General features: G+C 40.1%; 1 protein-coding gene and 1 long non-coding RNA gene across 2 annotated transcripts; both read right to left on the bottom strand.

Moving 5' to 3' along the window:
* Nucleotides 1–1,137: 1,137 nt before the first annotated feature.
* LOC145341248 (uncharacterized) lies at nt 1,138–15,963 on the bottom strand (the record flags this gene model as incomplete). The annotated part of the gene is made up of 9 exons (XM_080186174.1): nt 15,882–15,963; nt 14,020–14,145; nt 9,100–9,225; nt 8,331–8,456; nt 6,384–6,509; nt 5,444–5,569; nt 4,663–4,788; nt 2,764–2,889; nt 1,138–1,169 (listed from the first exon to the last, which is right to left on the bottom strand). Coding segments are annotated over exons 1-9 (996 nt in total), but the record flags the coding sequence as incomplete, so codon positions are not given.
* Nucleotides 15,964–18,848: 2,885 nt separating this feature from the next.
* On the bottom strand, nt 18,849–27,271 carry LOC145341049 (uncharacterized). Its single transcript, XR_013886333.1, has 3 exons — nt 27,151–27,271; nt 25,346–25,471; nt 18,849–18,899 (listed from the first exon to the last, which is right to left on the bottom strand). It is a non-coding gene; the product is annotated as an uncharacterized LOC145341049 (long non-coding RNA).
* Nucleotides 27,272–27,957: the final 686 nt, after the last annotated feature.

The raw sequence follows: 27,957 nt of genomic DNA, 5'->3' as shown, positions 1-27,957 counted from the left end.
TCAATCAAAATGTAACAATTTCTTATGGTGTTACAAACAGGTTATTTTCATTAGCCTCTTCTTCTTGAACTGTGAAGCAACAGAAAGTAGTTCTTTGTCGCAGTCTAGAACATGCAGGCCATTGAGAGTGATTAGACTTAGTGTAATTTGTGAATCAACTATTTCTGAGAATCTAAATGCTTAAAGATTTCCTACCATCACAAAGAGAAGTGTTTGTCACTTTAATGCTAAACCCAGGCTGGCAACTGCAATTGAAGCTTCCAATTGTATTGGTGCAGATTTGTTGACAGGTTGAAGTGTTGGTTGCACATTCATCAATATCTATAGGAAAAAGTCAATTCATCAGTGTACTAGTATCATTTGGACAATAGGCAATCTTGCAACTATCATTTTGTTCTTCTTCAGGCTGAGAGAAGGGTTACAAGCTCGAGCTCCTGAGCAGTGGCCAATGGCTGAACCATCAAATTCTAGAGATGATGGTGAAGGAACAAATACGTCAGAGGACTAGGGCCATTCACCCACCTCAGGTATATGAAAGGAACTTAACTGAATGGTTTTTGGCCAACTCACATTCCTCAATACTAACAGAAATTCAAACTAGACATTCCTAAGGAGAGAGAAGAAGGAAACTGCAAGAAGTGCAAAAAAGAACCGAAGAACAAACAGATCACTATGATGACCATACTGACCCTCTTGGCCTGAACATTCTGCTCCTTCCCTGATCAGGATACCAAATTATGACCATCATTGATACTAAGCAATAAGCAGCATTGAAAAATGGCCAGTCCAGAAATGCAAAGTACATGCCATTGATCCAAAATTCTCAAATCATAATTGCAATGTCAAGATTTGCACATATTTCCAGAATGGCAATCATCTTAAACGCAGATTATTTTCTTTAACTGCTTCTTGTTTAACTGTGAAGCAACAAGAGGTGCTTATTTGTAGCAGTTTAGAACATGCAGGTCATCAAGAGGGTAAAGATTAAGCCTATTTTGAGCATGAACTGTTTCTGAGAATCTGAGTGTTTGAAGGTTTCCTACCATCACAAAGAGAAGTACTTGTCACATTGGTGCCAAACCCAGGTTGGCAACTGCAATTGAAGCTTCCAATTGTATTGGTGCAGATTTGTTGACAGGTTGAAGTATTGGTTGCACATTCATCAATATCTATAGGAAAAAGTCAATTCATCAGTGTATCAGTGTCATTTGGACATCAGGCAATCTTGCAACTATCATTTTGTTCTTCTTCAGGCTGGAGAAGGGTTACAAGCTCGAGCTTCTGAGCCGTGGCCAGTGGCTGAACCATCAAATGGCCAGTGGCCCGAAGGGCTAGATGGCCTACTCCTGCTCCTATTTCTTATGTTCTTATGTTCTTAAATTCCAGTGATGATGGTGAAGGAACAAGTACCTCAAAGGACTAGGGCCATTCACCCACCTCAGGTATATGAAAGGGACTTATGTTTTATTAACTGCATGTTTTTTGGCCAACTCACATTCCTCATTACTAACTGAAATTCAAACTGGACATTTCTAAGGAGAGAGAAGAAGGAATCTGCAAGAAGTGTAAAAACGAGCAGAAGCACAAACAGTTCACTATGACAACCACACTGATCCTCTTGGCCTGAACATTCTGCTCCATCCCTAATCACACTACCAGATTAGGACCACCATTGATACTAAGCAATAAGCAGCATTGAAAAATGGCCAGTCCAGAAATGCAAAGTACATGCCATTGATTCAAACTTCTCAAGTCATAATTGCAGTGTCCAAGCCTTGCACAGATTTCCACAATAGCAGCCATAATATGCAATCAAATGTTATTATTCCTTAAATGCAGATTATTTTCTTTAACCTCTTCTTGTTTAACTGTGAAGCAACAAGAGGTGCGGTTTAGAACATGCAGGACATCGAGAGAGTAAAGATTAAGCCTACTTTGCGCATCAACGTTTTCTGAGAATCTGAATGTTTGAAGGTTTTCTACCATCACAAAGAGAAGTATTTGTCACATTGATGCCAAACCCAGGCTGGCAATGGCAATTGAAGCTTCCAATTGTATTGGTGCAGATTTGTTGACAGGTTGAATTTTGTTGGTTGCACATTCATCAATATGTGTTGGAAAAAGTCCAAGTGTGTGTGTATTTCTGTAATTTCAGGCCACAAGTGTACTTGCCTCTGTCATTTTGTTATTTGTTCCAGGCCAAGAGAAGGCCTATAAGCTCCAGTTTTAGAGCCATGGCCATTAGCTGAATCATCAAATTCTAGTGATGATGGTGAAGAAATAGGTAAAAGACGGAACTCGTGCTGTTTATCCAATCAGTTGTATGAAAGGGACTTGTGTTTATTAACTGCATGTTTTTTGGCCAGCTCATATTGCTCAGTACTCAATGAAATTCAAACCAGGAGGTTTCTAATGAGAAGTGGAAGAGGAAAGTGAGGTACTGCAACCTATGCAAAAAAGAGCAGACGTCTTAAACTGATCACTGTGATTAACATATTGACTCTCTCAGCATGATCATTCTGCTCCTTCTCTGATCAGGGTACCACATTACAACCACCAATGGTGTGAACCATAATCTGCAATCAAAATGTAATTATTTCTTACAGGCAGTTATTTTCTTTAACCTCTTATTGTTTAATTATGAAGTAACATTAAGTGCTTGTTTGTCACAGCCTACAACATGCAGGACATTGGGAGGGTTTAGACATAAGTAATTTACGAATGAACTGCTTCTGAGAATCTGAATATTTGAATATTTCCTACCATCACAAAGAGAAGTGTTTGCCACATTGGTGCTAAATCCAGGCTGGCAACTGCAATTGAAGCTTCCAATTGTATTGGTGCAGATTTGTTGACAGGTTGAAGTGTTGGTTGCACACTCATTGATATCTGTAGACAAAAGTGAATTTGTGAGTGTATCTATGTCATTTCAGACTACAGCGGATCTTGCCACTGCCATTTGTTATTCATTCCAGGCCAAGAGCAGGGTTCCAAGCTCCAGTTTATGAGATGTGGCCAGAGGTTGAACTGTCAAGTTCCATTGAAGAAGCAAAAAACAAAGAAAAGTATGGCATGGGATCGATCCTTCAGCCCACCATGCCTGTGCTGATCATGATACGCTAACTAAACTAAAAAACAGCCTTCTGTCCTTACTTGGTCCATATCCCTTTATTCCCTCCCTATTCATGTACCCTTGATGGTGAAGGAACAGGTACTTCAAGGGACTAGGGCCATTCATCCACTCAATTGTATGAAAGGGATTTGGTATTTCGTTAACTGCATGTTTTTTGGCCAGCTCAAATACTCACTAAAATTCCAACTGGGCATTTCTAATGAGCAATAGAAGAGGGAAGCATGATACTGCAAGCTGTGCAGGCAAGAGCAGAGATCTCAAACAGATCACTGTGACTAGCATACTGACTCTCTTGGCGTGGACATTCTGCACCTTCTCTGATCAGGATACCACATTACAACCACCACTGATGCGAAACAATAAGCAACACTGAAAAATGGCACGTCCAGGTTTTCAAGTTTGCTATTGACACCACCATAGTGGGTCAGATCTCAAACAATGATGAGACACATTACAGGAATGAAATACAGAATCTGGTGAACTGGAGCAGCAATAAAAATCTCTCCCTCAATCTCAACAAAACAAAGGAGATTGTCATTGACTTCAGAAAGTGTAAAGGAGAAAATGCTCCTGTCTGCATCAATGGGAACAAAGTAGAAAGAGTCGAGAGCTTCAAGTTTTTATGTGTCCAGATCACCAACAACCTGTCCTCGTCCCCCATGCCGATACTATAGTTAAGAAAGCCCACCAATACTTCTACTTTCTCAGTAATTAAGAAAATCTGGCATGTCAGCTACGACTCTCACCAATTTTTACAGATGCACCATAGAAAGCATTCTTTCTGGTTGTATCACAGCTTGGTATGGCTCCCATTTTGCCAAAGACTGCAAGGAACTACAAAAGGTCATGAATATAGCCCAATCCATCAGGCAAATTAGCCTCCCATCCATTGACTCTGTCTACATTTCCCACTGCCTCAGCAAAGCAGCCAGCATAATTAAGGATCCCACACACCCCAGACATCCTCTCTTCCACCTACTTCTGTCAGAAAAAGATAGAAAAGTCTGAGGTCACGTATGAACCAACTCAAGATCAGCTTCTTCCCTGCTGCTGTCAGGCTTTTGAATGGACCTATCTTGCATTAAGTTGACCTTTCTCTACACCCTACCTATGACTGTATCACTACATTCTGCACTCTTTCGTTTCCTTCTCTATGAATAGTATGCTTTTTCTGTATAGTATGCAAGAAACAATACTTTTCACTGTATGTTAATATTTGTGACAATAATTAATCAAATCAAAAAACGCAAAACTATGTGTCATTGATCCAAAATTCTGAAATTGTAATTGCAGTGTTCTAGCCAAGTATGAATTTTCCACAATGGAAACCATAAACTGCAATCAAAAAGTAATTATTTCTTACAGGCAGATTATTTTCATTAAGTTTTTCTTGTTTAACTGTGAAGCAACAGAAAGTGTAAATTTGTAGCAGTCTAGAACATACAGGGCACTGAGAGGGACATTGAGAGACTATGCGTAATCAGCAAATCAACTATTTCTGAGAATCTGAATGTTTGAAGATTTCCTACCATCACAAAGAGAAGTGTTTGTCACATTGGTGCTAAACCCAGGCTGGCAACTGCAACTGAAGCTTCCAATTGTATTGGTGCAGATTTGTTGACAGGTTGAAGTGTTGGTTGCACATTCATTGATGTCTATAGAATAAAAACAATTTATGAGTGTATCTCTGCCTTTTCAGGTCTCAGGGGTTCTTGCCACAGTCATTCTGTTATTAATTCCAGGCCGAGAGAATGGTTATAAGGTCCAGTTTTAGAGCCGTGGCCAGTGGCTGAATCATCAAATTCCAGTGATGATGGTGAAAAAACAAATACCACAAGAAACTAGGGCCATTTATCCACCTCAGTTGCATGAAAGGGAACTATGTTTTATTAACAGCATGTTTTCTGGCCAACTCACATTGCTCAATACTCGCTGAAATTCAAACTGAGCATTTCTAATGAGCAGAGGAAGAGGGAAGCACAATACTACAGCCTATGTAAAAAAAAGCAGGCATCTCAAATAGATCACTGTGACTGATATATTGACTCTCTTGGTGTGGACATTCTACTCCTTCTCTGATCAGGATACCACATGAAAACCAACATTGATGCAAACCATAATCTGCAATCAAAATGTAATTATTTCTTACAGACACAATATTTTCCTTAACCTCTTATTATTTAATAGTAAAGCATCAGAAAGTGCTTGTTTATTGCAGTCCAGAACATACAGGACATTGAGACGGTTTAGACATAGAGCAATTTACAAATGAACAGTTTCTGAGAACCTGAATGTTTGAAGATTTCCTACCATCGCAAAGAGAACTGTTTGTCACATTGGTGCTAAACCCAGGCTGACAACTGCAACTGAAGCTTCCAATTGTATTGGTGCAGATTTGTTGACAGGTTGATGTGTTGGTTGCACATTCATCGATATCTGCAGAAAATAGTCCATCCATGAATATATCAGTGCCATTTCAGACCTCAGGGGATCTATAAACTACCACTTTTTTTAACAATGGCAGTCCCAGATAAGGTTCACAAGCTCTAGCCAATGAACTGCAGCCAGTGAAATAACCAGTAATTTTGAGTGGTGACATTGAAGAAACTATTATCGCAAAGGAAATGGGCTGTTTATCCACCTGTATTCTAAGAAAAGAACTAGTGTTTCATTAATCAAGTTCTTTGAAGACAATTAATCATATTTTTGAGGCCAATTCATATTGTTCAGTGCACACCGCAATCTGACATTTCTAATCAACAATGATATAGGTAAACCTTCACTGCAAGCTGTGATAAAGAGGTGTCATCCAGATCACTTTGACTAACATATTGACTCCCTTGGCGTGAACATTCTGTTACTTCCCTGATTGGGGAACCACATTCCCTCCCCATTGATGCTCAACACTCAGCAACCCAAAAAAATGTCATGTCCAGAACTGAAGAGCATTCGCATGTCCAAAAGTGCGAAGCACTTGATCCAGAACTTGATCCATTGACCCAAAATTCTGAATCATAATTGCAATTTCCAAGCAGTCTATGAATTTAATATAATGGAACCCATAGCCTGCAAGCCAAGTATAGTTATTTCATACTGGTAGATTGTTTTCTTTCACCTCTTATTGTTTAATTGTAAGAAAGGTAAAGAGCTTGTTTATAGCCATTTAGAATATGATGGAAATTGAGCAGGTTGCAACTGTGTAATTTGCAAATCAACAGATTCCAAGAATATGTTTTTGAAGATTACCTACCATCACAAAAAGAAGTATTTGTTGCATTAATGCTAAATCCAGGCTGGCAACTGCAATTGAAGTTTCCAATTGTATTTGTGCAGATTTGTTGACAGGTAGAAATGTTGGCTGCACATTCATTGATATCTGTAGAAAAAAGTCTATTTGTGAGTGTATCTGTGTCATTTCAGACCACAGCAGTTCTTGCCATTACCAATTTGTTCTTTGTTCCAGGCCTAGAGAAAGGTTACAGGCTCTATCTTATGAGATGTGGCCAGTGGCTGAACCATCAAATTCCTATGATACAAAAAAACAAAGAAAAGTACAGCACAGGGTCAGACCCTTCAGCCCTCCCTGCCTGTGCCGATTATGATGCCCTAACTAAACTTAAAAAAAACTTCTGTCCTTACTTGGTACATATTCCTCTATTCCCTTCTTATTCAGGTACCCATGATGGTGAAGGAACAAGTATCTCAAGAGATTAGAGCCATTCATGCACCTCAATTATATAAAAGGGACTTGTGTTCCATTAACAGCATGTTTTTTGGCCAACTTACATTGCTCAGTACTCATTAAAAATCCAACTGGGTGTTTCTAATGAGCAACAGAAGAGGGAAGCACGTTACAGCAAGCTGTGCAGAAAAAAGCAGAGATCCCAGATCACTGTGACTAGCATACTAAGTCTCCGGGCATGGGCAATCTGTTCCTTCCCTGATCGGGACACCACATTATGACTACCACTGCTGCGAAACAATAAGCAACATTGAAAATGGCAAATCGAGAAGAAACTACGTGCCATTAATCCAAAATTCTAAAAAAGTTTTTGCAATGTTCTAGACGAGTATGAATTTTCCACAGTGGAAACCGTAATATGCAATCAAAATATAATTATTTCTTATAGGCAGAATATTTTCTTTAACCTCTTCTTATTTAACTCTGAAGCAACAGAAAGTGTTTCTTTGCAGTAGTCTTGAACATGCAGAAAATTGAGAGGATAGAAACAAACTGTAATTTGCACATCAACTATTTCTGAGAATCTAAATGTTTGAAAATTTCCTACTATCACAAAGACAAGTGTTTGTAACATTGATGTTAAACCCAGGCTGGCAACTGCAATTGAAGCTTCCAATTGTAATGGTGCAGATTTGTTGACAGGTTGAAGTGTTGGTGGCACATTCATCGAGATCTGTTGAAAAATGTAATTTTGTGAGTGTACCAGTGTCATTTCAGATATCAGGTGATCTTACAACTCCCATTTTCTTAAATGACACCAGTTCCAGATGAGGTCCACATGCTATAGCCAATGAGTTGTAGCCAATGACATAACCAGCAAATGCCAGTAGTGATGGTGAAGCAACAATTAACTCAAGGCAAAGGCTGTTTATCCACCTGTATTCTAAAAGAAAAGGACTAGTGTTTTATTAATCATGTTCTTTGAGGACAATTCATATTAAAAAGTGCACACTGAAATTTAGCATTTGTATTGAGCAATTGAACAGGGAGCCCAGTTCCTGCAAGCTGTAATGAAGAGGTCTGAGGTCTCAGACAGATCACTTTGACTAGCATGTTGACTGTCTTGGCGCGAACATTCTGCTACTTCCCTGATTGAGGAACCACATTCCCCCCCCATTGATGCTCAACACTCAGCAACCCAAAAAAATGCCACATCCAGAACTGAAGAGCATTTCCATCTCCCAAACTGCAAAAAAAATTCATCCAAAACATGATCCATTGATCCAAAATTCTGAATCGTAATTGCAATTTCCAAGCAGTCTATGAAATTATTACAATGGGATCTGTAGACTGTCAGCAGAATATAATTATTTCTGACTGGCAAATTATTTTCATTGACCTCTTATTGTTTAATTGTGAAGCCAGATAAAGAGTATTTTTATAGTCATCCTGAATATGATGGAAATTGAGAGGGTTTAGACAAAGTGAGAATCTGAATGTTTGACAATTTCCTACCATCACAAAGAGAAGTGTTTGTCACATTGGTGCTAAACCCAGGCTGGCAACTGCAACTGAAGCTTCCAATTGTGTTGGTGCAGATTTGTTGACAGGTTGAAGTGTTGGCTGCACATTCATCAATATCTGTAGGGAAAAGTCAATGTATCTGTGTCATTTCAGATCTCAGGAGCTCCTGCCACTGTCATTTTGTTATTTGTTCCAGGCCGAGAGAAGGGCTACAAGCTCCAGCTTCTGAGCCGTGTCCAATGGCTGAACCATCAAATTCCAGTGATGATGGTAAAGGAACAAGCAACACAAGGAGATAGGGCCATTCATCCAACTGAGTTGCATGAAAGGGATTGGTGTTTTATTAACTGCATGTTTTCGGCCTGCTCACATTGCTCAATACTCAATGCAATTCAGCCTGGAGGTTTCTAATGAGAAGTGGAAGAGGAAAGCACAATACTGCAACTGATGCAAAAAAAAGCAGAAGTCTCAAACAGATCACTGTGGTAAATATATTGACTCTCTCGACATGGACATTCTGATTCTCTGATCAGAGTGCCACAGTACGACCATCATTGATGCAAACCATCATCTGCAATCAAAATGTAGTTATTTCTTACAGGCAGATTATCTTCCTTAACCTCTTATTATTTAATTGTGAAGCAACAGAAAATGCTTCTTTGTCGCAATCTATAACAGGCAGGACATTGAGAGAGTTTAGACATGGATAAATGTACGAATCAACTGTTTCTTAGAATCTGAATGTTTGAAGGTTTCCTACCATCACAAACAGAAGTGTTTGTAACATTGATGTTAAACCCAGGCTGGCAACTGCAACTGAAGCCTCCAATTCTATTGGTGCAGATTTGTTGACAGGTTGAAGTGTTGGTTGCACATTCATCTATATCTGTAGGGAAAAAGTCAATCCGTGAATGTACCAATGTCATTTCAGACCTCAGAGGTTCTTGCAACCACCATTTTGTTATTCATTCCAGGCTAAGAGAAAGGTTACAAGCTCCAGCTTCTGAGCTGTGGCCAGTGGCTGAACCATCAAATTGCAGTGATGATGGTGAAGAAACAAGTATCTCAAAAAACTAGGGTCATTCATCCAACTCAGGCTATGAAAGGGACTTATGTTTCATTAACCATGTATGTTTTGGCTAGCTGACATTCCGCAGTAGTCAATGAAATTCAAACTGGATGTTTCTAATGAGCAACAGGAGAGGAAAGAGGGAAACTGCAAGAAATGCAGAAAAGAGCAAAGATGTCAAACAGATTACTATGACGAACATACTGACCCTCTTGGCCTGAACATTCTGCTCCTTCCCTGATCAGAGTACCACACTACCATCAATGCTAAACAATAAGCAACATTAAAACATGGCAAGTCTAGAAGTGCAAAGTACATGCCATTGGTCCAAAATCCTGAAATTGAGATTACAATGCTCAAGAAAAGAATATGAATTTTCCACAATGGAAATCACAATCTGCAATCAAAATGCAAGTATTTCTTACATTCAATTTATTTTCTTGAACCTATTCTTGTGAAACTGAAGCAAGAGAACGTGCTTGTTTGTAGCGGTTTAGAACATACATGACGTTGAGATGGTAGAGACTAAAAGTAATTTGCCATCGACTATTCTAAGAATATGATTATTTGAAGTTTTCCTACCATCACAAAGAGAAGTGTTTGTCACATTTGTGCTATATCCAGGCTGGCAACTGCAATTGAAGCTTCCAATTGTATTGATGCAAATATGTTGACAGGTTGAAGTATTGGTTGCACATTCATCGATATCTATAGGAAAAACTCAATTCATGAGAGTAGCTGTGTCATTTCAGACCTCAGGCAATCTTGCAACTTCAATTTTGTTATACGTTCCAGTTTGGGATAAGGGTTAAAACCTCCAGCTTAGATGCCGTGGCCAGTGATCAAACCGTCAAATTCCAGTTATAGAGTGATCGAAGTTTACAGCATGGAAACAGGCCTTTCGGCCCAACTTGTCCATGCCACCCATTTTTTTTAAAACCCAAGCTAATCCCAATTGCCTGCATTTGGCCCATATCCCTCTAAACCTACTGTACCCATGTAACCATCTAAATGCTTTTTAAAAGATACAATTGTATCCGCCTCTACTACTACCTCTGGCAGCTTGTTCCAGAAACTCACCAACCTCTGTGTGAAAAAATTGCCTCTCTGGGCACTTTTGTGTCTCTCCCCTCTCACCTTACACCTATTCCCTCTAGTTTTATTCTCCCGTACTTTTGGGAAAATATATTGACCTTAAATATATCTACCTTGTCTATGCCCCTCATTATTTTATAGACGCCTATAAGGCCACCCCTCAGCCTCTTACGCTCCAGAGAAAAAAGTTCCAGTCTATTCAGCTTCTCTTCATAACTCAATCCATCAAGTCTCGGTATCATCCTAGTAAATTTTTTCAGCATTCTTTCTAGTTTAATAATATCCTTTCTATAATAGGGTGACCAGGATTGCACGCAATATTCCATGAGTGGCCTTACCAATGTCTTGTATAACTTTGACAAGATGCCCCAACTCATGTATTCAATGTTCTGACCAATGAAACCAAGCAAGCCAAATGCCTTCTTCACCACTCTGTCCACCTGTGACTCCACTTTCAAGGAGCTATGAACATGTACCCCTAGATCTCTTTGTTCTGTAACTCTCCCCAACCATTAACTGAGTAAGTTCTGCCCTAGTTCAATCTACCAAAATGCATCTCCTCGCATTTGTCTAAATTAAACTCCATCTGCCATTCATCAGCCCACTGGCCCAACTGATCAAGATCCCATTGCAATTGGAGATAACTTTCTTCACTGTCCACTATGCCACCAATATTGGTGTCATCTGCAAACTTATTAACCATGTCCCTTATATTCTCATCCAAATCGCTAATATAAATGACTACTGACAGTGGGCCCAGCACAGATCCTGAGGCACACTGCTGGTCACAGGCCTCCAGTTTAAAAAACAACTCTCTACAACGACCCTCTGGCTTCTGTCAAGAACAAATTTTGTATCCATTTAGATACCTCATCCTGAATCCCGTGAGATTTAACTTTATGCAACAACCTACCATGCGATACCTTGTCAAAGGCCTTGCTAAAGTCCATGTAGACAACATCAACTGCACTGCCCTCATTTATCTTCCTGGTTACCCCTTCAAAAAACTCAATTAAATTGTGAGACATGATTTTCCACTCACAAAGCCAAGCTGACTGTCCTTAATCAGTCCTTGCATCTCTAAATGCCTATAGATCCTGTCTCTCAAAATACCTTCCAACAATTTACTCACCACAGACGTGAGGCTCACTGGCCTGTAATTCCCAGGCTTTTCCCTGCAGCCCTTTATAAACAAAGGCACAACATTTGCCACTCTCCAATCTTCAGGCACCTCATCCATGACTATCGATGATTTAAATATCTTGGCTAGGGGATCCACAATTCCCTCCCTAACCTCCCACAACGTCCTGGGATATACCTCATCAGGTCCTGCAGATTTACCTACCTTGATGCACTTTAAGACTTCCAGCACCACCTCCTCTGTAATATGTACACTCCTCATCACATCACAACTTATTTCCCCAAGTTTCCTAACATCCACGCTTTTCTCAACACTAAATACTGATGAGAAATATTCATTTAGAATCTCATCCATCTCTTGGATATCCACACAGAGCTGACCTTGTTGATCCTTAAGAGGCCCAACTCTCTCCCTTGTTACTCTTTTGCCCTTCATGTATTTGTAGAAGTTCTTTGGATTCTCTTTTGCCTTATCTGCCAAAACAATTTCATGTCCCTTTTTTACCCTCCTGATTTCTCTCTTAACTCTACTCCAACACCCCCTATACTCTTAAGAGATTCACTTGATCCCAGCTGCCTATGCACAGCATGTGCCTTTTTGTTCTTCTTTGTGATACAAAGAACAGAGAAAAGTACAGCATAGGATCAGCCCCGTCAGCCCTCCCTCCCTGTGCCAATCATAATGCCCTAAATAAACAAAAGAAAACTTTCTTTCCCTTCTTGATCCATATCACTCTATTCCATCCCTATTCATGTACCCATGATGGTGAAGGAACAATTAACTAAAGGGATTAGGGCCATTCATCCACCTCAGTTATATGAAAGAGACTTGTGTTTCATTAACTGAATGGTTTCTGGCCAGCTCACATTTCTCAATACTCACTAAAATTCCATCTGGGCATTTCTAATGAGCAACAGAAGAGGGAAGCACAATAGTGCAAGCTGTGCAGGAAAGAGATAAGATCTCAAACAGATCACTGTGATTAACATACTGACTCTCTGAGAGTGAACATTCTGCTCCTTCCCTGATCAGGATACCCCATATGACCACCATTGATACGAAACAATAGCAACATTGAGAAGTGGCATATCCTGAAGTGCAAACGATGTGCCATTGATCTAAAATTCTGAGATCGTAATTGCAGGGTTCCAACTGAGAATAAATTTTCCACAATGGAAACCAAAATCTGCAATCAAAGTGTAATTATTTCTTACAGGCAGATCTTTAGCCTCTTCTTATTTAAATATGAAGCAACAGATTGTGTTTGTTTATAGCAGTTAAGAACATGCATGAAATTGAGAGGGCAATTTGCCATTGACTATTTCTAAGAATATAAACGTTTGAAGTTTTCCTACCATCACAAAGAGAAGTGTTTGTCACATTTGTACTATATCCAGGCTGGCAACTGCAATTGAAGCTTCCAATTGTATTGATGCAAATGTGTTGACAGGTTGAAGTGTTGGTTGTGCATTCATCGATATCTGTAGGAATTTGTGAGTGTAGCTGCGTCATTTCAGACCTCAGGCAATCTTGCAAGTACAATTCTGTTATTTGTTCCAGTCTGGGAGAAGGGTTAAAAGCTCCAGCTTAGACGCTGTGGCTAGTGACTGGACCGTAAAATTCCAGTGATGATACAAAGAACAAAGAAAAGTACAGCTCATCATCAGGCCGTTTGGCACTCCCAGCCTGTGCCGATCATAATACCCTAAATAAACAAAAAAACTTCTTTCTCTTTTTGGTCCATATCTTTCTATTCCGTCCCTATTCATGTACCCATGATGGTAAAGGAACAAGTACCTCAAGGGATTAGGGTCATTCATCCACCTCAATTATATGAAAGGGACTTGTGTTTCATTGCATGTTTTTTGGCCAACTCACATTGCTCAATACTCACTAAAAATCAGACTGGGTTTTTCTAATGAGCAACAAGAGAGGGAAGCACATTAATGCAAGCTGTGCAGAAAAGAGTAGAGACCTCAAACAGATCACTGTGACTAATATGCTGATTCTCTGGGCATGGGCATTCTGCTCCTTCCCTGATCAGGATACTACATTACGATCAGTACTGATGCGAAACAATAAGCAACATTGAGAAATGGCATATTCCGAAGTGCAAACAACATGCCATTGATCCAGAATTCAGAAATTGTAATTGCAATGTTCTGAGTATGAATTTTCTACAATGGAAACCAAAATCTGCAATCAAAATGTAATTATTTCTCACAGGCAGATTATTTTCTTTCGCCTCTTCTTGCTTAACTGTGAAGCAACAGAATGTGCTTGTTTGTAGCAGTTTAGAAGATGCATGAAATTGAGAGGGTAGTAATTTGCGCATTAACTATTTCTGAGAATCTAACTGTTTGAAGATTTCCTACCATCACAAAGAGAAGTGTTTGTCACATTCGTGCTGAACCCCGGCTGGCAACTGCAATTGAAGCTTCCAATTGTATTGGTGCAGATTTGTTGACAGGTTGAAGTGTTGGTTGCACATTCATCGATATCTGTTGAAAAAGGTCAATTCATGAGTGTATCAGTGTCATTTCAGACATCAGGCGATCTGACAATTACCATTTTCTTAATGATACAAGTCCCAGGTAAGGTTCACAAGCTCTTGCTAATGAGCCGTGGCCAGTGAAATAACCAGCAAATGACAGTGGTGATGGTGAAGGACCTATTAACTCAGTGGACAATAGCTGTTCATCCACCTGTATTCTAAGAAAAGGACCAGTGTTTCATTAATCAAGTTCTTTGAGGACAATTCATATTGCTTAGTGCACACTGAAATTTGAAATTTGTATTGATGCAACAGGAACGCCTGTTACTGCAAGCTGTGATGAAGAGGTCTGAGGTCTCAGACAGATCACTTTGACTAACATATTGACTCTCTTGGCCTGAACATTCTGCTATTTCCCTGACTGGAATATCACACTCTCTCCCCATTGACACACAACATTCAGCAACCCAAAAAAATGCCATGTCCAAAATTGAAAATCATTCCTGTCTCCTGAAGTGATCTGATCCAAATTATCCAATGACCCAAAATTCTGAACAATAACTGCAATTTCCATGCAGTCTATGAAAGTAGTACAATGGAATCTGCAGACTGCAAGCCAAATATGATTATTTCATAGAAGCAAATTGTTTTCATTAACTTCTAATTGTTTAATTGCAAAGCCAGGCAAAGAGATTTTTTATCATCATCTAGAATATGATGGAAATTGAGAGGGTTCAGATGAGGTGTAATTTGCAAATCAATGGTTTCCGAGAATTTGTGTTTTTGAAGATTTACGACCATCCCAAAGAGAAGTGTTTGTAGCATTGGTGTAAACCAAGGCTGACAATTGCAATTGAAGCTTCCAGTTGTATTTGTGCAGATTTGTTGACAGGTCAAAGTATTGGTTGCACATTCATTGGTATCTGTAGGAAACAGTCAATTTGTGAGTGTATCTGTGTCATTTCAGACCTCAGGGAATCTTGCAACTACCATTTTGTTATTCATTCCAGTCTGGGAGAAGAGTTACAAGCTCTAGTGTCTGTCTGAGCAGTGGTCAGTGGCTGAACCATCAAATTGCTGTGATGTTGAAGGAACAAGGACCTCAAAGGACAAGGGACATTCATCCATCTCAGTTTATGAAAGGGACTCGTTTTTCATGAAGTGCATGTTTTTTGGCCAACTGACATTGCTCAATGCTCACTGAAGTTCAAACAGGGCATTTCTGATGAGCAACGAGAGAGGAAAGAAGGAAATTGCAAGCTGTTCAGAAAGAGTTGAGATCTCAAACAGGGGTCACTGTGATTTATATGTTGACTCCCTTGGCCTGAACCTTCTGCTCCTTCCCTCATCAGGAAACCATATTACGACGACCATTGATGCTAAACGATAAACAACATTGAGAAATGGCAAGTCCAGAAATGCAAACTACATGCCATTGGTCCAAAAATCTCAAATCACAATTGCAATGTTCTAGCAGAGTATGAATTTTCCACAATAGATACCATACTCTTCAATCAAAATGTAATTATTTCTTATGGTCTTACAAGCAGATTATTTTCATTAGTCTCAGCTTGTTGAACTGTGAAGCAACAGAAAGTGCTTCTTTGTTACAGTAAAGAACATGCAAGCCATTGAGAGGGTTTACACTTAGTGTAATTTGTGAATCAACTATTACTGAGAATCTGAATGTTTGAAAATTTCCTACCATCACAAATAGAAGTGTTTGTCACATTGATGCTAAACCCAGGCTGGCAACTGCAACTGAAGCTTCCAATTGTATTGGTGCAAATTTGTTGACAGGTTGAAGTGTTGGTTGCACATTCATCGATATCTATAGGAAAAATTAAATTTGTGAGTGTATCCGTATCATTTCAGATATCAGGCAATCTTGCAACTGTCATTTTGTACTGCTTCCAGGCTGAGAGAAGGGCGACAAACTCAAGCTTCTGAGCCGTGGCCATTGGCTGAACCATTAAATTCCAGTGATGATAGAACATAGAACATAGAACATAGAACATTACAGCGCAGAACAGGCCCTTCGGCCCACGATGTTGCGCCGACCAGTTACAAAAACAATGACCCACTAGCCTATACCAATCCCATTTCGTCCATAAACCTATCCAGAGATCTCTTAAACGCCCCCAAACTAGACGCATTTACAACTGCAGCAGGCAGGGCATTCCAATCCCTCACCACCCGCTGGGTAAAGAACCTACCCCTGACATCCGTCCTGTAGCTACCCCCCCTTAATTTAAAGCCATGCCCCCTCGTGCTAGCTTTCTCCATCCGAGGAAAAAGGCTATCACTATCCACCCTATCTAAACCTCTAATCATCTTATATGTTTCAATAAGATCCCCTCTTAGCCGCCTTCTTTCCAACGAAAACAACCCTAGATCCCTCAGTCTCTCCTCATAGGACCTCCCCTCCATACCAGGCAACATCCTAGTAAACCTCCTCTGCACCCTCTCCAACGCCTCCACATCCTTCTTGTAATGCGGGGACCAGAACTGCACACAGTACTCCAAGTGCGGCCGCACTAGAGTAGTGTACAGTTGCAACATTACACTGCGACTCCTAAATTCAATCCCCCTACCAATAAACGCCAAGACACCGTACGCCTTCTTGACAACCTTATCTACTTGATTCCCAACTTTCAGGGATCTATGTACACACACACCTAGATCCCTCTGTTCATCCACACTATTCAAAGTCCTCCCGTTAGCCCTATACTGGACACATCTGTTGCTCCTACCAAAGTGAATTACCTCACACTTCTCCGCATTAAATTCCATCCGCCACCTCTCGGCCCAGCTCTGCAACCTATCTAAGTCTCCCTGCAGACTATGACACCCTTCCTCACAATCTACCACACCTCCAATTTTGGTGTCATCAGCAAATTTACTAATCCACCCAACTATACCCTCATCCAGATCATTAATAAAAATTACAAACAACAGTGGCCCCAAAACAGATCCCTGAGGCACACCACTCGTAACTGCACTCCATGATGAATATTTACCATCCACCACCACCCTCTGTCTCCTATCTGATAGCCAATTCCTGATCCAACTTCCTAGATTACCCACAATCCCATACATCTGCATTTTCTGCAGAAGCCTACCATGGTGAACCTTATCGAACGCCTTACTAAAATCCATGTATACCACGTCAACTGCCTTACCCCCATCCACCTCTTTGGTCACCTTCTCAAAAAACTCAATAAGGTTAGTAAGGCACGACCTACCCGCTACAAAACCATGCTGACTATTTCTAATCAATTCATTACACTCCAAATAACTATAAATCCTATCCCTAATAATTTTTTCTAAAACCTTGCCCACAACAGAAGTAAGACTCACCGGTCTATAATTCCCGGCAAAGTCTCTGTTCCCCTTCTTAAACAATGGGACAACATTCGCTATCCTCCAATCCTCCGGGACTACACCAGAGACCAATGACGACCTGAAGATCTGAGCCAGAGGCTCTGCAATCACCTCTCTAGCCTCCCAGAGAATCCTAGGGTAGATCCCATCCAGACCAGGGGACTTATCTATTTTCAGCCCCTCAAGAATTTCCAGCACATCCTCTTTATCAACCGTAATACTGTCTATTTTACACCCCTGCAACCCAATGTCCTCCTCAGCTATATTCATGTCCCCCTGCGTGAACACCGAAGAGAAATATTGGTTCAATACTTCTCCAATCTCCTCCGGTTCCACACACAACTTCCCCCTGCTGTCTGTAACTGGCCCTAATCTTGCCCTGACCAACCTTCTGTTCTTGACATACCTATAGAACGCCTTAGGATTCTCCTTAATCCTATCAGCCAAAGTCTTCTCATGTCCTCTTTTAGCCCTTCTCAACTCACTCTTCAACTCCCTCCTAGCCAATCTAAAGCTTTCTAGTGCACTATCTGAGCCCTCCAATCTCATCCGAACATAAGCCTTCTTTTTCTTTTTAACCATCGACTCAACTCTTTTAGTGCACCACGGTTCCCTAGATCTACCAAATCCACCATGCCTGACAGGGACATGATGGTGAAGGAACAAATACCCCAAAGGACTCGGGTCATTTATCCACCTCAGGTATATGAAAGGGACTTGTGTTTCATTAACTGCATGTTTTTTGGCCAGCTCACATTTCTCAATACTAATTGAAATTCAAACTGGACATTTCTAATGAGCAAAGGGAGAGGAAAGAAGGGAACTGTAAGAGTGTGGAAAAGAGCAGAAGCACAAACAGATCACTATGACGAACATACTGATCCTTTTGGCCTCAACATTCTGCTCCTTCCCTGATCAGGATACCAAATTATGACCACTTGATGATAAGCAATAAGTAACATTAAAAAATGGCAAGCCCAGAAGTGCAAAGTACAAGTCATTGATCCAAAATTCTCAAATCGTAATTGCAATGTGTAAGCCATGTGCACATTTCCACAGTGGGAACCATAATATGCAATCAAATATCATTATTTCTTACATGCAGATATTTTCATTAACCTCTTCTAGTTTAACTGTGAAGCAACAAGAGCTGCTTATTTGTAGTGATTTAGAACATCAAAAGGGTAAAGATTAAGCATGATTTATGCATCAATTCTTTCTGAGAATCTGAATGTTTGAAGATTTTCCTACCATCACAAAGAGAAGTGTTTGTCACATTGGTGCTAAACCCAGGCTGGCAACTGCAGTTGAAGCTTCCAATTGTATTGGTGCAGGTTTGTTGACAGGTTGAAGTGTTGGTTGCACATTCATCGATATCTGTAGACAAAAATCAACTTGTGAAAGTATCTATGTCATTTCAGTCCACAGTGGTTCTTGAGACTGCCATTTTGTTTTTTATTCCAGGCCGAGAGCAAGATTACAAATTCCAGCTTATGAGATGTGGCCAGAGGTTGAACCATCAAATTCCAGTGATGATACAAAGATCAAAAAAAAGTGTAGCACAGGATCAGACCCTTCAGCCCATCAAGACTGTGGCAATCATGATGCCCTAACTAAGCTAAAAAAAACTTCTGTTCTTTCTTATTCCATATGGCTCTATTCCCTCCCTATTCATGTACCCTTGATAGGAAGGAACAGATACCTCAAGGGACTAGGGCCATTCATCCACTCAACTGTATGAAAGGTACTTGGTATTTCATTAACTGCATGTTTTTTGGCCAGCTCAAATACTCACTAAAATTCCAACTGGGCATTTCTAATGAGCAACAGAAGAGGGAAGCATGATACTGCAAGCTGTGCAGGCAAGAGCAGAGATCTCAAACAGATCACTGTGACTAGCATACTGACTCTCTTGGCGTGGACATTCTGCACCTTCTCTGATCAGGATACCACATTACAACCACAACCGATGTGAAACAATAAGCAACACTGAAAAATGGCGCTTCCAGATTTTCAAATTTGCTAACGACACTACCATCAAGGGTCAGGTCTCAAACAATGATGAGACACATTACAGGAATAAAATACAAAATCTGGTGAACTGGTGTGTCAACAATAATCTTTCCCTCAATCTCAACAAAACAAAGTAGATTGTCATCGACTTCAGGAAGTGTAGAGGAGAACATGCTCCTGTCTGCATCAATGGGAACAAAGTAGAAAGTGTCAAGAGCTTCAAGTTTTTAGGTGTCCAGATCACCAACAACCCGTCCAGGACCCCCATGCCGACATGTATTAAGAAAGCCCACCAACGTTGCTACTTTCTCAGAAGACTAAGGAAATTTGGCATGTCAGCTACAACGCTCACCAACTTTTACAGTTGCACCATAGAAAGCATTCTTCTTGGTTATATCACAGCTTGGTATGGCTCCTGTTCTGCCCAAGATTGCAAGGAACTACAAAAGATTATGAATGTAGCCCAATCCATCACGCAAACTAGCCTCCCATTCATTGACTCTGTCTATATTTCCAGCTGCCTCAGCAAAGCAGCCAGCATAATTAAGGATCCCACACACCCCAGATATTCAGTCTTCCACCTTCTTCCATCAGGAGAAAGACACAAAAGTTTGAGGTCACGTACCAACCAACTTAAAAACAGTTTCTTCCCTGCTGCCATCAGACTTTTGAATGGACTTACCTTGCATTAAGTTGATCTTTCTCTACATCCTAGCTATGACTGTAACACTACATTCTGTACTCTCTCGGTTCCTTATCTATGAATAGTATGCTTTGTCTGTTCAGCACAGAAGAAACAATACTTTTCATTGTATGTTAATACATGTGACAATAAATCAAGAAGTTCAAACTACGTGCCATTGATCCAAAATTCTGAAATTGTAATTGCAATGTTCTAGCCAAGTATGAATCTTCCACAATGGAAACCATAATCTGCAATCAAAATGTTATTATTTCCTACAGGCAGATTATTTTCTTTAACTCCTTCTTGTTTAACTGTGAAGCAACAGAAACTTTGTTTCTAGCAGTCTAGAACAGACAGGACATTGAGAGGGTAGAGTTTTTTTTCATTGAAACTACAATTCAATCTCAGCGTAAAGTTTTTTTTCATTAAGAGTACAATTCAGTCTCAGGGTAAAGCTTTTCAGAGGGTGGAGTCTAAGCGTAATCTGCAAATCAACTATTTCTGAGAATCTGAATGTTTGAAGATTTCCCACCATCACAAAGAGAAGTGTTTGTCACATTGGTGTTAAACCTAGGTGGCAAGTGCAACTGAAGCTTCCAATTGTATTGGTGCAGATTTGTTGACAGATTGAAGTGTTGGTTGCACATTCATCGATATCGGTAGAAAAATATCAATTCATTAGTGTATCTTGGTTATTTCAGACCTCAGGAGCTCTTGTCACTGCCATTTTGCTATTCCTTCCAGTCCAAGACAAGGGTTACAAGCTCCAGCTTATGAACTGTGGCTAGTGGCTGAACCATCAAATTCCAGTGATGATGTTGAACGAGCAAGTAAACAAAGGAACCTGAGCCATTTAACTACCTCAGTTGCATGATAGGGATTTGTGTTTTATTAACTGTATGTTTTTTGGCCAGCTCACATTGCTCAACACTCAATGAAATTCAACCTGCAGGTTTCTAATGAGCGGAAGAGGAAAGAGCGATACTGCAACGTATGCAAAAAAGAGCAGACGTCTCAAACTGATCACTGTGACTAATATATTGACTCTCTCAGCATGGACATTCTACTCCTCTGATCAGGATACCACATTATGACCACCATCAATGCAAACCATAATCTGCAATTGAAATGCGATTATTTCTTACGGGTAGATTACATTCTTTAACCTCTTATTGTTTAACTGCGAAGCAACGGAAAGTGCTTATTTGTAACGGTCGAGAACATGCAGGACATTGAATGAGTTGAAACTAAGCATAATTTGCGAATCAACTATTTCTAAGAATCTGAATGTTTGAAGATTTCCTACTATCACAAACAGAAGTGTTTGTCACATTGATGCTAAACCCAGGCTGACAACTGCAATTGAAGCTTCCAATTGTATTGGTGCAGGTTTATTGACAGGTTGAAGTGTTGGTTGCACATTCATCGATATCTGTAGAAAAAGTCAATTTGTGAGTATACCTGCATTATTTCAGACCTCAGGGGATCTTGCCAGTGCTATTTTGTTATTTATTTCAGGCCGGGAGAAAGGTTACAAGCTCCAGCTTAGGAACAGCGACCAGTGGCTGAACCACCAAATTCCAGTGATGTTATCAGGAACAAAGAACAAAGAAAAGAATAGCACAGGGACAGTCCCTTGGGCCTTCCAAGCCAGTGCTGATAATGATGCCCTAACGAAACTAAAAAAAACCTTCCTTTACTTATTTGGTCCGTACCCTCTATTCTCTCCCTATTCATGTACCCATGATGGTGAAGGAACAAGTACTTCAAGTGACTAAGGCCATTTGATCACCTCACAGCTTGCACTAACAGGCTTTCCAGCAAATACCAGTGATGATGGCATAAGAACTATTAACTCAAAGGACATGACCTGTTTATCCACCTATTTTAACAAAAAGACCAGTGCTTCTTAAATCACTGCCTTTGAGGACAATTTATATTGCTCAATATTCAATGAAATTCCACCTGGAGGTTTCTAATGAGCAAAGGAAGAGAAAAGCAACACTGCAACCTATGCAAAAAAGAACAAACATCTCAAACTGATCACTGTGACTAATATATTGACTCTCTCAGCGTGGACATTCTGCTCCTTCTCTGATTAGGGTACCACAGTGCATACTGAAATTTGACAATTCTAATGAGCAAGGGAAAGCTCGTTATTGCAATTGAAAACTCGTTATTGTCCAATTCTACACCCCTTCCCCCTCCAGCACCCCAAAATATACAACTCTGCTGAGTCTCTTTGCTCTTAGCTCTGATGAAGGGTCTCTAGACTTGAAGCTTTGGCTCTATTTTCTCCCCACAGATGCTGTCAGACCTGCTGAGATTTTCCAGCATTTTCTATTTGTGTTAAATTCATTAAACTCTTATTGTTTAATTCAGAAGCCAGATAAAGAGCTTCTTATAGGCATCTAGAATATGATGGAAATTGAGAGGGATTTGACTAAGTGTAATTTGCAAATCAACAGTTTCTGAGAATCTGAGTTTGATACCATCACAAAGAGAAGTGTTTGTCACATTGGTGCTAAACCCAGACTGGCAACTGCAATTGAAGCTTCCAATTGTATTGGTGCAGGTTTGTTGACAGTTTGAAGTGTTGGTTGCACATTCATTGATATTTGCAGAAAAAAGCAAATTTGAGTGTATTTGTGTCATGTCAGACCTTAGGGATTCTTGCCACTAGCATTTTATTATTCATTCCAGGCTGAGAGAAAGGGTAAAAGCTTCAGCTTATGAGCTGTGGCCAGTGGCTGAACCATCAAATTCCAGTGATGATGGTGAAGTAAAAATAACACAATGAGCTAGGGCCATTTATCCACCTCAAGTGTTTGAAAGGGAATTGTGTTTCATTAATTGCATGTTTCTTGGCCAGCTCACATTGCTCAATACTCACTAAAATTCCAACTGGGCACTTCTAATGAGCAGTGGGAAAGGAAAGCGTGACACTGCAAACTGTGCAGAAAGGAGCAGTGATCTCAAAATGTTCACTGTGACTAGCATATTCACTCTTTTGGCTTGCACATTCTGCTCCTTTCCTGATTAGGATACCATATTATAGAACATAGAACATAGAACACTACAGCACAAACAGGCCATTTGGCCCACGAGTTGCGCCGATCGCATCAACACCTACCAATCTATAGACCTATCTATGACCCCCAATCCCATTAAACCCCATATACTCATCCAGAAGTCTTTTAAAAGACCCCAGCGAGTTCGCCTCCACCACCACTGATGGCAGCCGATTCCATTCACTCACCACCCTCTGAGTGAAAAACTTACCCCTAACATCACTTTTGTACTTTCCTCCCCGCACCTTAAATCTGTGTCCTCTCGTAGCGACCATTTCAACCCGGGGAAATAGCCTCTGAGAATCCACCCTATCTATTCCTCTCAACATTTTATAAACTTTTATCAGGTCGCCTCTCAACCTTCGTCTCTCCAGGGAGAAGAGTCCCAGCTCCCTCAACCTAACTTCGTAAGGCATGCCTCCCAGTCCAGGCAACATCCTTGTAAATCTCCTCTGTACCCTTTCAATAGCTTCTACGTCTTTCCTATAGTGAGGCGACCAGAACTGCGCACAGTACTCCAAATGAGGCCTGACTAGGGTCTTATAAAGTTGCAGCATTACCTCCCAATTCCTAAACTCAATCCCTCGATTAATGAAGGCCAGTACACCATACGCATTCTTGACCACATCCTCCACCTGCGAGGCCAATTTGAGTCCTGTGGACCCGGACCCCAAGATCCTTCTGCTCTTCAACACTACTAAGACTCCTGCCCTTGATAGTGTACTCGTTCATCCCGTTGGTTCTGCCAAAATGGACGACTACACATTTATCTGTGTTGAAGTCCATTATCCGCGTTGAAGTCCATTATGACCACCATTGATGCTAAACAATGAGCAACGCAGAAAAACCCAGTAATCCAAAAGTGCAAAGAATTTGATACAAAATTTAGAAATTGTAATTGCAATGTCCTAGCTGAGTATGAATTTTCCACAATGCAAATCATACTCTGCAATCAAAATGTAATTTTTTGTTACAGGCAGATTATTTTCCTTAACCACTTATCATTTAATTGTGAAACAACAGCAAGTCCTTCATTTTCATAGTCTAAAACATACAGGACTTTCAGAGGCTTTGTGTAATTTGTGAATCAACTGTTTCTGAGATTCTGAATGTTTAAAGATTTCCTATCATCACAAAGAGAAGTGTTTGTCACATTGGTGCTAAACCCAGGCTGGCAACTGCAATTGAAGCTTCCAATTGTATTGGTGCAGACTTGTTGACAGGTTGAAGTGTTGGTTACACATTTGTTGATATCTGTAGGAAAAAGTCAATTCATGAGTGTACCTCTGCCATTTCAGATCTCATGGGGTCTGCCAACTATTATTTCTTTAACCATGCCAGTCCCAGATAAGGTTCACAAGGTCCAGCCTCTGAGCTGTGGCCAGTGAAGTAACCAGCAATTTTGAGCAGTGATCGTGAAAGAACTGTTAATTCACGGGACAATGGTTGTTTATTCACCTATTTTCTAAGAAAAGCGCTAATGTTTCATTAATCACATTTTTTTAGGCCAGTTCATATTGCTCAGTGCACACCAAAATTTGACATTTCTAACCAGCAATGTACAGGTAAACCTTCATTGCAAGCTTTGATGAGGAGGTCTGAGGTCTCAGACAGACCACTTTGACTAACATATTGACTCTCTTGGCATGAACATTCTGCTAATTCTGTGATTGGGGAACCACAGTCCCTCCCCATTAATGCTCAACACTCAGCAACCCAAAAAAATGCCACATTCAGAACTAAAAAGCACTTCCATCTCTCAAACTGCAAAGCACTTGATCCAAAACATGATCCATTGACCCAAATGTCTGAATCATAATTGAAATTTTCACTCAGTCTATGAAATTAGTACAATAGAAACTGTTGACTGCAAGTCAAGTATAATTATTTCATACAGGCAGATTGTTTTCATTAACCTCTTATTGTTCAATTATAAAGCCTGGAAGAGCTTATTTATAGCCATCTAGAATATGATGGAAATTGAGTGGGTTTAGACTATGTGCAATTTGTAAGTCAACAGCTTCTGAGAATCTGAATGTTTGAAGATTTCCTACCATCACAAAGAGAACTGTTTGTCACATTGGTGCTAAACCCAAGCTGGCAACTGCAATCAAAGCTTCCAATTGTATTGCTGCACACTTGTTGACAGGTTGAAGTGTTGGTTGCACATTCATCGATATCTGTAGAAAAAAGTCAATTCATCAGTGTATCAGTATCAATTCAGATCTCAGGGGGTCTGCCAACTATTATTTCCTTAACCATGCCAGTCCCAGATAATGTTCACAAGCTCCAGCCTATGAGCTACAGCCAGTGAAATAACCAGCAATTTTGAATGGGGATCGTGAAGAAACTATTAACCCACGGGACAATGCTTGTTTATTCACCTATATTCCAAGGGAAGCACTAATGTTTCATTAATCACATTTTTTGGGCCAGTTCATATTGCTCAGTATACACCAACATTTGACATTTCTAACCAGCAATGTACAGGTAAACCTTCATTGCAAGCTTTGATGAAGACGTCTGAAGTCTCAGATAGACCACTTTGACTAACATATTGACTCTCTTGGCATGAACATTCTGCTACTTCCCTGATTGGGGAACCACGTTATCTCCCCATTGATGCTCAACACTCAGCAACCCAAAAAATTGCCACATCCAGAACTTAAAAGCACTTCCATCTCTCAAACTGCAAAACACTTGATCCAAAACATGATCCATTGACTCAAATGTCTGAATCATAATTGCAATTTTCAAAAACTCTAGGAAATTAGTATAATGGAATCTGTAGACTGCAAGTCAAGTATAATTATCTCATACAGGCAGATTATTTTCATTAACTTCTTGCTGTTTAATTATAAAGCCTGGAAGAGCTAGTTTATCGCCATCTAGAATATGATGGAAGTTGAATGGGTTAGACTATGTGAAATTTGTAAGTCAACAGTTTCTGAGAATCTGAATGTTTGACGATTTCCTACCATCACAAAGAGAAGTGTTTGTCACATTGGTGCTAAATCCAGACTAGCAACTGCAATTGAAGCTTCCAATTGTATTGGTGCAGATTTGTTGACAGGCTGAAGTGTTGGTTGCACATTCGTTGACATTTGCAGAAAAAAGAAAATTTCTGAGTGTATCTGTGTCATGTCAGACCTCAGGGATTCTTGCCAATACCATTTTATTATTCATTCCAGGCTGAGACAATGGGTTAAAGCTCCAGATTATGAGCTGTGGCCAGTGGCTGAATCATCAAATTCCAGTGATGGTGAAGGAAAAGTAACACAACGAGCTAGGGCCATTTATCTACCTTAGGTGTATGAAAGGGAATTGTGTTTCATCAATTGCATGTTTTTTGGCCAGTTCACATTGCTTAATGCTCACTAAAATTCCAACTGGACATTTCTAACCAGCAGCAGAAAAGGAAAGTGTGATTCTGCAAGCTGTGCAGAAAGGAGCAGTGAAATCGAAAAGTTCACTCTGACTAGCATATTGAATCTTTCGGCTTGGACATTCTGTTCCTTCTCTGATTAGGATACCACATTATGACCACCATTGATGCTAAACAATGCGTAACCCAGAAAAATGGCAAATCCAAAAGTGCAAAGAATTTGATCCAAAATTCAGAAATCGTACTTGCAATGTTCTAGCTGAGTATGAATTTTCCACAATATGAACCATACTCTGCAATCAAAATGTAATTTTTTGTTACAGGCAGATTATTTTCCTTACCCACTTATCATTTAATTGTGAAACAACAACAAGTGCATGCTTTTCACAGTCTAAAACATGCAGGACATTGAGAGGCTTTCTGTAATTGCGGATCAACTTTTTCTGAGAATTTGAATGTTTGAAGACTTCCTACCATCACAAAGAGAAGTATTTGTCACATTGGTGCTAAATCCAGGCTGGCAACTGCAATTAAAATTTCCAATTGTATTGGTGCAGATTTGTTGACAGGTTGAAGTGTTGGTTGCACATTCATCAATATCTGTAGGAAAAAGTCAATTCATGAGTGTATCAGTATCAATTCAGACCTCAAGGGGCCTGCTGACTATTATTTCCTTAAATATGCCAGTGCCAGATAAGGTTCACAAGTTGCAGCCTCTGAGCTGCAGCCAGTGAAATAACCAGCAATTTTGAGTGGTGATTGTGAAAGAACTATTAACTCAAGGGACAATGGCTGTTTATTCACCTATATTCTAAGAACACCGCTAATGTTTCATCAATCACATTTTTTGAGGCTAGTTCGTATTGCCCAGTGCACACCAAAATTTGGCATTTCTAACCAGCAATGTACAGGTAAACCTTCACTGCAAGCTGTGATAAAGAGGTCTGAGGTCTCAGACAGATCACTTTGACTAACATATTGAATCTCTTGGCGTCAACATCCTGCTACTTCCCTGATTGGGGAACCACGTTATTTCACCATTGATGCTCAACACTCAGCAACCCAAAAAAGTGCCACATCCGGAACTAAAAAGCATTTCCATCTCTCAAACTGCAAAGCACTTGATCCAAAACGTGATCCATTGACTCAAATGTCTGAATCATAATTGCAGTTTTCAAACAGTTGATGAAATTAGTGCAATGGAATTTGTAGACTGCAAGTCAAGTATAATTATTTCATACAGGCAGATTGTTTTCCTTAACCTCTTATTGTTTAATTATT

Source organism: Carcharhinus amblyrhynchos, chromosome 3 (genome assembly GCF_965287045.1).
Source record: "Carcharhinus amblyrhynchos chromosome 3, sCarAmb.v2.hapA, whole genome shotgun sequence".
Lineage (NCBI taxonomy): Eukaryota > Metazoa > Chordata > Chondrichthyes > Carcharhiniformes > Carcharhinidae > Carcharhinus > Carcharhinus amblyrhynchos.
This window is presented reverse-complemented; position numbering and strand designations above follow the sequence as displayed.